Below are 13166 nucleotides of genomic sequence, written 5' to 3' on the forward strand. Positions count from 1 at the left end.
ATTTACCTTGTTGCCCTTATTTTTTTTTCTTTCTTCTTCCTTGTTTTCTTTGGTAGGGGTATTATATGGCATTTTTTGCCAAAAGTTTGTTTTTTTCTTTTTTTTGTACTCCCCAATTAATAGTATAGATTTTAAAAAGTCTCCTGAAATCCACTGTTATTGAATTAATGATTTAAAAATCTATCTCAAAATCCACTGTTATTCAAAATAGTCTGTAGAATTGGATTTTAATAATTTTTAGGATTTGAGAGGATTTCTTTAGTTAAAAATACAGAAATCCAAATCACATGGTTTTAGATGGGATTTGAAAGAATTTTACAACAAATCATATCAACTTCCCTAAAAAAAAAAAAAATTAAAATCTCATGAAATCTAAAATCACTTGGAATATTAGTTTGAATACACCCCCTAAGTGATTTTGAGTGGTTTTTTTTTTCTTTTCTAAAAGAGTAGGATTGAGTAGGCCTATTTTTGGGCTTCCTTCGGCCATGAAACTGTTAATCCACGTGTCCTCTTTTGCACCATTTGGTCCAGTGCGCCGTGTCACACTGGATTACTCGGCTTTGCCGGTGCCCGGTGTTATAATTTAGTCGCCCCTCGTGATATCGACGGTCGATTTTTAATCTAACGATCGATCCAACGATCAATATTCGAAGTTGAATTTCCCAGCGAACCTCTGTCGTCTTGAATTAGACAGATGGATATATATATAAAAAAAAAATATGAAATGTGCGTTCTTTGATTTCCCCAATTTCTAGGGTTTCGAAATTATGACTACCACTACTACAACATTCGAATTTTCTCAACCAAGAATCAACTACCACTACGCTAGGTTCAAATTCGCTACTTGTGTTAGTCATAATACTCTATTGTACTCGAAAGCTTCGAGCTTTTTCAACCATCGTTGTAGGGTTTATCTCCAGAACCCGAATCGCTTCGTCTCCAACTCAATCCCGCTTCCTCTGGAGAAGAAGAAGAAAGCTGTTACGGTGTTGAGAAATCAAGAAAGGTTTAATCTTTTTGATGGGTTTTCAAGGAAGACGAGCAGAAGAGTTGTTGTGGATTGTCAAGAAGATGATGATCAGATAGAGGGTTCGAGTGAGAGTAGTGAGGATGAAGAAAGAAGCCAGAGTACTCCGGGGAAGTCGGGTTCATCGTCGAAGCAAGGGGAAGATAAGGTGTGGTGGTCATCATCAAAGGGGAAGAAGAAGAAGTGGCAGTGGCAGCCTATAATCCAAGCTCAGGGGATTGGAGTTTTGTTGTTGCAATTGGGTGTTGTTATGTTTGTGATGCGATTGCTTTGGCCTGGGATACCTTTACCTGGCTCGGAGCCTCGAGTTCAGACGACTTTCGTGAGTGTGCCTTATAGTGAGTTCTTAAGTAAAGTTAACAGTAACCAGGTTCAGAAAGTGGAGGTTGATGGGGTTCAAGTTTTGTTTAAGTTAAGAGATGATGGAAAGTGGAAAGAGAGTGGAAGTAATAGGTTGTCAGAGTCGTCTGAATCGCTGCTTAGAACTGTGTCTCCCACGAAGAGAGTTGTGTATTCCACCACAAGACCTGGTGACATCAAAACACCATATGAGAAGATGCTTGGTAATAATGTGGAATTTGGATCTCCTGAGAAACGCTCTGGGGGCTTCTTCAACTCTGGATTGGTAAGGCAACTGGTGCTACACCGCATTTTTCACTATTTGTGCTACTCCTTAAATAGGATGGCCTTTTCTAAAGAATGGACTTCATTTTCACTTTTGGCAAGCATTTATTCGAAAAGTTTCTCTCTTTTTATCTGTTGTTGCAGATAGCTCTTTTCTACATAGCGGTGCTTGCAGGGCTTATTCGATTCCCTCTAAGCTTCTCCACGGTTTGCATCTCCAGTATATTTCAGTATGGTTGTTTAAATTATTTCAAGTTCCTAAAAAGACTATGGCTGTACACAGAATACAACTGGCCAGCTTAGGACCCGGAAGTCTAGTGGTCCTGATGGGGGAAAAGTCTCTGGTGGAGGTGAAACAATCACTTTTGCAGATGTTGCAGGTGTTGATGAAGCAAAGGAAGAGCTAGAAGAAATTGTGGTAGGTTTTTCAGTCCTTAAAGACTCTGCACGTACTTATTGTTAGAGCATTGTTCTCAGTCTAGTATTTGTCTTTTTACACATGGATTAATTGATGCAGGAATTTCTTAGAAATCCTGACAAGTATGTCCGTCTAGGTGCACGTCCTCCGCGTGGTGTCCTATTGGTGAGTTATATCATTTGATTTCGCTTTAAACGTTTGGTTACAATGGCTCTCCTCTAGACTTTGATGCCTTTGATTCTTTTCTTTTTAGGTTGGTCTTCCCGGAACAGGGAAAACCCTTCTTGCGAAGGCTGTCGCTGGGGAAGCTGAAGTCCCCTTCATTAGTTGCTCTGCAAGTGAGTTTGTAGAGCTGTATGTCGGCATGGGCGCCTCACGTGTAAGGGATCTTTTTGCACGGGCCAAGAAGGAAGCTCCATCAATTATATTTATTGATGAGGTTAGTATCCGTAGTCAGATTACTTCCAGTACGTTATATACCTCTGGGCATCTTAAACAACATTTTCTATTTCCTTTTCTCCAGATAGATGCTGTGGCAAAAAGCCGTGATGGTAAATTCCGAGTCGGCAACAACGACGAACGGGAGCAAACTTTGAATCAGTTGCTTACGGTAAGTCTTCTCTCATGCACATTTCCTGCATAAGTAGCACGCTTAATTTTTCTTTGAATCATTCATACGTTGGGAACTTTTCTGCAGGAGATGGATGGTTTTGATAGCAACTCTGCGGTTATCGTTCTTGGAGCTACAAATCGTGCCGATGTCTTAGACCCGGCCCTGCGTCGTCCTGGGAGATTTGATCGTGTTGTTACGGTTGGTAGAATGGATTAACTCTATATATTTGTAAATAGTTAGGCATTTTGATAAGGTTCTCTCAAAGGCACTGATGCATTTTTCAGGTGGAAACGCCAGACAAAATTGGAAGAGAATCCATTTTGAGAGTCCATGTGTCAAAGAAAGAGCTTCCTTTGGGACATGATGTCAACCTTGGTAATATTGCCTCAATGACCACTGGTTTTACGGGGTACAATTTTCTATATTATCGCTGATTTGAATTTACTTCAGTTATACGTTTTTGGGTGTATAGTATATATCATAAACACTTTTTTCCTATTTTTGCAGGGCAGACCTTGCAAACTTGGTAAATGAGGCTGCCTTGCTAGCTGGAAGACAGAACAAGGGGACTGTTGAGAAAATTGACTTCATTCAAGCTGTGGAGCGATCAATAGCGGTACCTCTATAACTTTTCTGTTCTATTGATTATTTAAGGCAATTGTCAAAATATGATTTTTACAAAGCATCTGTTTCAGGGCATAGAGAAAAAATCTGCAAGACTAAAAGGCAATGAGAAGGCAGTGGTTGCAAGGCATGAAGCTGGGCATGCAGTGGTTGGTACTGCTGTTGCAAATCTTCTTACTGGACAGCCACGCGTGGAGGTAAAATGCAAAAAAAAAAAAAAAAAATTATATATGTATGCTCATTGTCTCTGCTGTTTAATGTGTGTAGATGATTCAAGTCTAACTCATCTTCATTGTCTTGTCAGAAATTAAGCATATTGCCAAGAACAGGAGGGGCATTGGGATTTACATATATTCCTCCTACCAGTGAAGACAGATATTTGCTCTTCATTGATGAGCTGCTTGGACGTCTGGTTACCCTTCTTGGAGGTCGTGCAGCCGAAGAAGTTGTATACTCAGGGCGTATATCAACAGGTGCCTTTGATGATATAAGGCGGGCGACTGATATGGCATACAAGGCCGTAGCTGAATATGGTCTTAACCAAAAAATCGGACCTGTGTCTGTGGCTACACTTTCTGGTGGTGGGATTGACGACTCTGGAGGCTCACCATGGGGAAGAGATCAGGTTACAGTCCTTTTACATTGCACTTTCCTAGGTTTCTATAATATCCCTTGAAAGAATGCAAGAGCTAACCTTCCATGTTACAACACAGGGGAAACTAGTTGATCTTGTTCAAAAAGAAGTGACAATTTTGTTACAATCTGCTCTCGATGTTGCACTGTCTGTTGTACGCGCTAATCCAGAGGTATTGGAAGGGCTTGGTGCTCAACTTGAAGGTATAGTAGTATAAGGTTATTTACTTTCATCGAAACAGATTTTGAAAACGTTTAGGACACTATAAGATATCATCGCTAAAAGTTTTGTTCTTCCATGGCTTTGCTTGAGTTTGATGTGATAATTGGCTCATTTCGATGAAATGTCATGTTTTGGTGCAGAGAAAGAGAAAGTAGAGGGTGAAGAACTGCAGAAGTGGTTAAGTATGGTGGTTGCACCAGAAGAACTCGCAGTCTTTGTCAAAGGAAAGCAAGAGCTTCTACTCCCGGCACAAGCTAGCTCCAGTTAATAGCTACTATGTTCTATCATCAATTATAACCATAAAGACAGTTTCTAACACGGTTTATCAGCTCTTTCCTGGCTGCCTTCTGGTATCTCCAGGTCAGGTCTAGTTATCACCATTGCCTAAGCATAGCATTCATGGTTCCAGCATGCGTATAACACTTGAATCAAAATTGGAAGAACCATATTGGAGTATGACTTTGGTGATATAACTCGTAGATTTTGTTGGATGTTTGTTATTCTTGCTAGATACAGTCTCTTAAAGAGAACTTGGCAAAAGTATATAATTGATTCGGATGTATAAAAAGCCTTTACATATTATATCTGCTTTGAAAATAGTGTGAATCACACTCTTGAATTCCTACAAGGTCCTCTTTGTATATGAATCATCCCTTTGCTCTGTTCTTGAAAGGACTGATGTATGTGTAAAGCAACTCTTAAAGGACCCTCACTAAAGGTTGCATTACCATTACTCATTTTCGTCCACAAAAATTTGCATTAGCATTTTACTCATACTAGTCTATTAATCTCAGATTTCTCGAAGAAGTGAGTGAATCTTGATTAATTGTTCAGAAAAACAATAACTAGATCATGTGATGTCAAAGAAGATGAAGAAAGAGTAGCTTATATATATAATTGAAATCCGAAGAATTATAGAGAATAAAAACAGAGGCATAAACAATGCAAATTACTATACATGTTTCTTTTATTTTTTGAAGAGGCCACCTAAGCCACCAAATCCACCTTCGTTCTTCTTGGGGGCAACAGGCGTTGGAGCTGAGTTCTTACCACCGCGAACGCTTCCTCTGCCACTGGTAGTGCCACTGCTTTTGGTAGCTCCTCTGCCACTGGTAGTGCCACTGCTTCTGGTAGCTTGCTTCTCCTCCACCTTCTTGAGAATTGGATCAGTCTCGTAGAACTGATCTTGCTTTGTCATAAACCCAAGAACAAAGTCGAGGGGATTCTTCTCCTCCTTTGCGGGGCCTGAAGCTCCCTTTGCGCCTGTGGCGTAAACCCTGACGGTGGCCGGAGCAAATGACAGAAGTGAAGAAACCATTGTTGCTTATCTCCTCTCTTCTTCTTCTTCTCTTTCCCTGTTTTTTTTTTTTTTTTATCGGAACTGTGTGTGTTTGTCTGTCTGTCTTCGTGTGGCATTTGTTACAAAAGGATTATAATGAGGTTAGGTGAATCTGAGCCGTTGGATTTTTCTTGGCACAAGCTCTCCACAAGTGTCTTATCCTATTTCTCTTTCCCCTTCACACATTTTTCTTAAATTACTTGGATACATTTTTATTTTGGTTTTAATATTATTTAGATATATATGGGCACAAATATATGTAGTAAACAGGTTATTGTGATTATATTATTTGTAAGAGGTTCTTTAGCTTAAAATGGAAGATTGCACATAGTCAAATTCTCCCATTTGTCTGATTTATTTCTTCAAATGTAACGTATGAATGAGGAAGAGACACGTCTTGGTTTTTTGAGTGTGCGATGTTGTCACAATACATGGCTAAAATTGGGCCGAGGCCCATTTATTGGAAAAGGTTGTTCAACGCTAGAGCGGTAGACTCTTGTGTGTGAGTCTCTGTTTGCACCACAACACTGCTGAACGAAGCTCAAAGACAGTAACAATTACATTAAACGATGCAAATATGCTCACTTATTATTTCACCAAAAGCAATGCTCAGTGATTATTATTAGTAGTGTTGGATCTACACATGTTCTTTCTTATTGGACGCATCCATGATCAGTAAGCCAATGGAATCTACGACCGTATTTACTACTGAGTGGAAAGTTAGGCAAAAGCCAAAAAAACAAAAAGAACCAAAGAGAAGCAATGCTCATCAGCTGCACTGGTTCACTCAAAAACACTACTTACAGTTTTCCTCTTGCTTCTATCGTGTACCTAAGTTCTGTCCCTGTCTCTCTTCACTGCAGACTGCTGCTAACAAACCACATCATTCATTCGTTCCTAAGCCATTTCCTGAGGAGACTCAGACGATTCTAATGGGAAGCATGTTTCTTCACCACCCGTTTGCCAGAGGAAGTTGGCGTAGTTGGCGGCGTAGAAGGAGTTGGTAGGGTCTGCAGATATAGCTTCTAGAAAGTTCTCCTCAGCCGCCCAGAGATCGTCCCGAACTTTCCACAGGAAGATAGCATATTTGCTGTACGCTTCCGCATCTACATCTTCTGACTCTATGGCTTTCTTGAAGCAGTTCTCCGCTCTAATACACATCCAAAAGCAAACATCATTTGTCAAGTTCCAAAGTTATATAGAATCATGACCAATCTACACACCTTTGACGTTCAATGAGCAAAGTGCAAGGATATACTTCACAATGTACAAGTAATAAACTCTTGAATGTTAGATGTAAGAATAGGTCAAGGATATATCACCTGTCGTAGTCTTGAGTAACGAGGGAAAGGAACTGAGCGTAGTTAGCTAGGAGCAGATGGTTGTTCGGCTCTTGAGCCAAACCTATCTTATATAAAAGCTCTGTTCTAGTGTAATTGGCATAATCATCCAATTCAATCCTTGCACTGACCGGTGAAACAAAGCTCAATCTCATGTCACGGTCAATAGGGGAATCCTGCATTCGATTTGCTACTTCAACCATAGAATTCCACAGACTCAGCTCCTCCTCTCTCATCCCTTCTCCTGAAACCGAGTCTCGATGTGTCGGTAAGTGGGAGCCCTTGTCAAAACTGATCGAACCTAACCATTTGGACTCATCAATCCCTTTACCATCTCTTCCACTTACACTAGACTCCTTAAATGAAGAAAAATCAATCCTTTGATGCGTCTGATCTGTACCTTTACTACCCAATGGCACGTCTTTTGTCTCTGAGTCTGGAGGACATGCTGCAATAGGTAGGTTTGATGCAACTGAATGCACAGTGTAGTTAGCCAATAGAACCATCACATAAACCATCAAAGTAGGTGTCTGAGAGAACACGCGTTGGAAAATCCAAAGCAAAGAAGCATGCATCTCCTTCTTAACCTGCCTAAGAACACCCACCCTAGTCTGCAACGCAAAGCTATGTAGCTCCTCAAACATGAAAACCATAGAAGAAAAAGCTCTATTGATAGAACAATAACTAGATGCACTAGCTTCTTTAAGCGCTTCTTCTTGTAGCTTCCTCTTTATTATCCTAAGCGACAGAGGCAAATCAACACTGTTTGCCTTACGCTCAATGCTTGAATGGTTAACCATCTCTGCCCATGGTGCCTCAAGAGAAGCTAAACCCGGAACAGACTCTTGTAATAGCTTCACAGAACCAAATCTACGAGTACCTACTGGTTCTGATTTGTGTTTGTTCTCTTCTTCGTCATCTTGACCTGCAATCCTGAATTGTGAAGCTAACTCCTGCATCTTTACAGAGAAGGCTTCGTCCGAGAAGAAACCAGAGCTCGCACTACAAACTCTCCTTAACGGACTATTATTTCTCTTGACCACATCTGTTGTTGTTGTTGTTACCTTAGAGAATTGCCAAAGCTCACAAGATTTAGATCGGTTAAGCTTCCCAGATTGTGTTCCAAGAAACGTGGAAGGTTTCAGTCTGCTCTGACAAGATAAAGAACCTCCAACAACGGAGGAGGCATCTCCGGCTCTTCCACGAGAAGAACGACGGCGTTTAGAGGAAGTTAGGGTTTGAGAAAACGACGGACATTGAGGAATCGCCGTGTGATGTCCTGACCAATGAAACGACGTCGTGGTAGCTACTTTCACCTCCATTGTTTTACGAAGAGACGCAAAAAAGATCTCAGAATCTGTATAAATCGAGAAAAAAAAAAAACTACAAAGATTAAAGACAAAATTGATTACGAGAAATTGAAAGATAGAGAGAATGTGGGAGAGAGATAGAGAACCTTCTTGGTGAGTTTTCAAATTCGTTCGGTTGAAAGAGATTTTCTCGGGAAAATTTTGGGTTGTGAGGTCAAAATCGAATTCAGTGGCTTATACGACGAGCTCTCTCCTGAAATTTGTTTAGAAACAAAGTAGAAGGAGAAGAAGAAGATAAAAAGCCCTTATACGTAAAAATTAGCTAAAAATATATATAATAATAGAGATTGGCCAAAAAAAAATATATATATATATAATAATAGAGTAAATTACCGGATATAGCCGGTGAAAAAGGCGTGTGCTATTTTAGAGAAGAGAGATGATGTTTTTTTTTTAATCCACGGGTAGAGACGGTTACAGGTGATGAATGATAAAACTGAGCAACGCGGTTTGTTCGGGAGAAAAAGAAAAAACCTACGGATGGTAATAAATCACGTGTTGGGTTTGATAAAGCTGGCTTGATAGTATTTGACACGTACGGGATTGGAGATGGGTTCACGGGACTCCAGGCCGAGGACATTGTAGAATAATAGTACTAGTAAATTAAAATTTGGTTAGAAGTTGAATTGAAATACATATCTTTTAGACTTTAGTGACTAGTAGTATATTAATAGATCTAAAAAGTACATATCAGATGCAAAAATGAAGTACATGGCACCACTTGGCTTTCTTGATTTGGAGTGCTATGAATTTTAAATTTGTCGTACACATTGTTCACGTCGATAATTTTTAGTATAAGCTTGATATAAGTCCAACAAAATGGATTATCATAACAAATACAGAGGCCATGCAAGAACTAATTGGGCTTTATATATTCTTAACCCAAGCCTTGTTCGGTAAGATGATTTTAATGGAGGCATTACATGTCTTTTTTTTTTTTTTTCCATCAAACACTCTATAGGTTTTACGAGCTTCAAAAGAAGTCAAATACACCAATAAACTTACATAGAAAGACAAAATAAACTACAAACATCGATCTTAAAACATGATAGTCTTAAAACATCGATCTTAAAACAGGAGGCATTACATGTCTTCTCTGCCAAGAAATTGCAAATATTGTAGTCTTAGTTTCCAAAATCATGATAGACCAAGAACGTAGCAGTTAAGACAATGATTCCCAGGGGCGGACGCAAGGCATTAAAGGGTGGGGCACGTACCCCACACTGTTTTTTTTTCTTTATACCATTTACTCAATTATCAACACGATCCATACACTTTATGACAGTAATGGCGTGAGAATAGAAGCGCAACAAGGCATCACTGATCACTGTGTGAAGTATTTTGAGAATCTCCTGGGAGCTGAGGTAGGCCCCTGTTTACTTGAGCAGGAGGACATGAACCTCCTATTGTCGTATCGCTGCTCTCCTGATCAAATCAGAGACCTTGAGCGCCTCTTCACCAAGGACGAAATCAAGGAAGCATTATTTTCTCTACCGAGAAACAAGACGTGCGGTCCAGATGGCTACTCTGCTGAGTTCTTTCGAGCAACATAGAGTGTCATTGGTGCTGAAGTCACTGAAGCCATAGAAGAATTCTTTAGCTCGGGTAAGCTTTTAAAACAGTGGAATGCTACCACGCTAGTCCTTATCCCTAAGACCATGTATGCTACATCCACTGCTGATTTCAGACCAATCTCGTGCTTAAACACTCTTTACAAGGTCATTGCGAAGCTCCTCACAGGCAGACTGCAAAAGCTTCTTTCCATTGTCATATCACCGGCGCAGTCTGCTTTACTTCCAGGTAGGTCGCTCGCTGAAAATGTCCTCTTAGCTACCGAGATGGTCCACGGTTACAACTGGAGAAACATATCACCCAGGGGCATGCTCAAGGTCGATCTTCGCAAAGATTTTGACACGGTACAATGGAACTTTGTCATAGCTGCCATGCGTGCTCTTGCCATCCCTGAGAAATTCATCAACTGGATCCATCAATGCATTTCCACAGCATCATTCTCAAGCGCAGTTAATGGTTGCAGTGGAGGTTTTTTCAAGAGTTCTCAGGGTTTAAGGCAGGGAGATCCCCTCTCGCCGTACCTGTTCGTCCTTAATATGGAGGTTTTCTCCAAATTGCTACACTCTCGCTTTGCAAGTGGCTATGTTCACTACCACCCTAAAGCCTCTGAATTGGACATCTCTCATTTGATGTTTGCAGATGATGTTATGATTTTCTTCGATGGTGGTAGCTCCTCCTTGCACGGAATATGTGAAACTCTGGATGACTTTGCTTCATGGTCGGGTCTACAAGTGAATAAGGATAAAAGCCAACTCTTTCTTGCGGGTCAGGATCAAACTAAAGTATCAACTGCGGTCTCCTACGGCTTCCCACCTGGCACCCTACCTATAAGATATGGGCCTCCCTCTCATGTGCAGAAAGCTCCGTATTGCTGAATATGAGCCACTGATCGATAAGATTACTCGAAGATTTAGATCCTGGTCAACTAAATCCCTGTCTTTTGCGGGTTGCGTTCAGCTGATCTCTTCGGTTATATTTGGCACCATCAACTTCTGGATGACCTCATTTATCCTCCCAAAGGACTGTATCAAAAAGTTGGAAAGTCTTTGCCAGAAATTCTTATGGTCTGGAAATATCGAGGAAGGTAAAGTGGCAAAGGTGTCTTGGAAAACCTTATGCCTGCCTAAGGAAGAGGGTGGACTTGGTTTTAGAAGTCTCTTAGAGTGGAACAAGACCCTTCTTCTAAGACTCATCTGACGGTTGTTCGAGAGTAATGGTTCGGTCTGGGCTGCCTGGCACCATCATCATCATATCAAAACCAGATCCCTCTGGGAAATAAATGCTTCACCATCTGACACCTGTACTTGGAAGATGCTACTTGGCTTAAGGCCACTTGCGGAGCAGTTCATTAAGACTTAGGTGGGAAATGGCTTAAAGGCATCTTACTGGTTTGATAGCTGGACCTCTCTTGGTCCTTTATTCAAGAAGCTTGGTGACTTTGGCTATCGGCATCTGAGAATTCCGCGGGAAGCAAAAGTTGCAGACGGTTACAATAATGGTGAATGGATTGTTCCCTTATCTAGATCATCTGAAGCTCGTGATATTCATGATCACATCTCCTCTCTCCCGGCCCCGTCCCCTGAGTTGCCTAATGATGCCTTTGTTTGGTCGGTGAATGATGTGATTTGTCAAGGGTTTTCCTCTGCAAGGACTTGGGACGCTCTACGACCTAGGGACTCTCTGATGAATTGGGTCCCTTCTGTTTGGTTCAAGAGTGCAATACCCCGGTTTGCTTTCCAAATGTGGATTACCACTCTTGACAGGCTACCTACCCGTCAAAGACTTGCTGCTTGGGGTCACTTACGATCCTCAGAATGTTGTATTTGCACGATTGAGTCGGAATCTAGAGATCACCTTATGTTGGCTTGTGAGTTCTCCGCACAACTTTGGAGGTTGGTTTTCAGTAGACTGTGTCCCCGGTAACGGCTATTCAGCTCCTAGAACTAGCTCCTGTCTTGGACCAGACAATCCACCACTTCTGCCCCTGTGTTGCTCAGAAAAGTGGTAACTTAGGTAGTCATCTATAATATTTGGAGGCAGAGGAACAATCTTCTCCATAACTCTTGCAGGCTTCCCCCTCCAGTCATCTTCAGGATCATCGACCGGGAAGTCCGCAACATTATCACTGCAAGAAGGCTGCAGAAGCATTGGCAAAATCTCATGCTCCACTGGATCCGTTAACAACCCAAATCTTTTTGTAACTCTATAGTAGCTTTGTTTTATTTTTTTTGCCAGAGCTGCTATCTTGTAGGTCTTACCTTTTTGTAAAACTTTTTTCATTCTAATGATATTTACATATTTAGCCAAAAAAAAAAAAATTATAATCAGTTCAGTAGGTATTTTTAAAAGGTGGCCCACTCTAATTTTAAACAAAATATGTGCCTTAACCCCAAACGGGCAATCAGTTCTATTAAAGAAGGAAAAAAAATATCTGAACCCAAAAAATTAAGTAAAACACCCATATAAATGCATCCTACAAATTTTATTTTATTTGTGCAAAGGAAGCCTGCAACGATGGAAGAATTATATATAGCAATATAGCATCATTGACCTTTATATTAAGTAATTATTTTGTGATTAATTTATATTATGAAAAATTCTCTAGTTAGAATAATTGTTTTTTTGTTTAGTTTTATAAAACTTTTTTCTATGCTTAAAACTTATGCATTATGTTATTTTATATTCTAATTGATAATTTGTTCATATATCAATATTTTAATCCAAAATATAATTAATGGTTTCTAAAGAATAGTCTAATTTTGTCTAATTTGTATTGTTGATAAAAAAAATTGATAAATGACATGATGAAAATGTTATTTAGTATAAAAAACCTATTATAATTTTATAGGTTTTTAAACTTGATATACAACTTCTTTTCATGTTTGTATGATTTTTTTTTCGTTATATTGTGCCCCATACTAAAAAGGTTTTCAACTTCTTTTCATTGATTCCTCCTTTACTTTGAGTCACTGAGCTCGTATTGACGAGTTGTGTGTTAACACATGTACTTCACTTTTTGTCTAGATTATTATTCTTCCTAGAAAATGTAAAGCTGGAAACACAAACATTTTAATTTTAATCTTGTCTGGAAACAAAAGAGAGCATAAACAGAGGAAACAACACAAATTAAACCACACATTATGAAAATATGATATTTATAGAGAAAACCCTTTCACACTTCAACGTCTGGTTGTTCTCTTAAAGAACCTGATAAGAGAGCAATGTGGGAGAGAAAGAAGCACGTGTCAAGAGCTAAAGAGAAGATTATAGAATATAAATAGAAATAGAGTACGATGGTGAACATCATCCTGCGTGATCAACATTGTGAGTTTGTTAGATCAGAGCTGCGACTCTGTTCAAGGTGATAAGAGAGGAGAACT

The 13166-nt window shown here is 39.9% G+C and overlaps 3 protein-coding genes and 1 pseudogene across 3 annotated transcripts; 2 read left to right on the plus strand and 2 right to left on the minus strand.

Moving 5' to 3' along the window:
- The first annotated feature begins 85 nt into the window (after positions 1 to 85).
- LOC104711176 (ATP-dependent zinc metalloprotease FTSH 7, chloroplastic) lies at positions 86 to 5566 on the plus strand. Its single transcript, XM_010427858.3, has 13 exons — positions 86 to 1655; positions 1799 to 1861; positions 1938 to 2072; positions 2172 to 2237; positions 2326 to 2511; positions 2596 to 2682; positions 2770 to 2883; positions 2970 to 3094; positions 3193 to 3301; positions 3381 to 3506; positions 3614 to 3934; positions 4023 to 4146; positions 4306 to 5566. The coding sequence occupies exons 1-13, from the start codon at positions 771 to 773 to the stop codon at positions 4431 to 4433; spliced, it is 2469 nt and encodes an 822-aa protein (XP_010426160.2). The 5' UTR covers positions 86 to 770; the 3' UTR covers positions 4434 to 5566.
- On the minus strand, positions 5036 to 5564 carry LOC104711177 (uncharacterized). Its single transcript, XM_010427859.3, has one exon. The coding sequence runs from the start codon at positions 5481 to 5483 to the stop codon at positions 5133 to 5135; it is 351 nt and encodes a 116-aa protein (XP_010426161.1). The 5' UTR covers positions 5484 to 5564; the 3' UTR covers positions 5036 to 5132.
- A 529-nt stretch (positions 5567 to 6095) lies between the features above and the next one.
- Positions 6096 to 8670, minus strand: LOC104711178 (uncharacterized). Its single transcript, XM_010427860.3, has 3 exons — positions 8301 to 8670; positions 6827 to 8201; positions 6096 to 6654 (listed from the first exon to the last, which is right to left on the minus strand). Exons 2-3 carry the CDS (start codon positions 8164 to 8166, stop codon positions 6402 to 6404), a joined length of 1593 nt encoding a protein of 530 aa, XP_010426162.1. The 5' UTR covers positions 8167 to 8201; positions 8301 to 8670; the 3' UTR covers positions 6096 to 6401.
- A 2427-nt stretch (positions 8671 to 11097) lies between these two features.
- LOC147938599 (uncharacterized) lies at positions 11098 to 11967 on the plus strand (annotated as a pseudogene).
- Positions 11968 to 13166: the final 1199 nt, after the last annotated feature.

The sequence above is a fragment of the Camelina sativa genome, chromosome 9 (genome assembly GCF_030686135.1).
Source record: "Camelina sativa cultivar CO46 ecotype springtype chromosome 9, ASM3068613v1".
Lineage (NCBI taxonomy): Eukaryota > Viridiplantae > Streptophyta > Magnoliopsida > Brassicales > Brassicaceae > Camelina > Camelina sativa.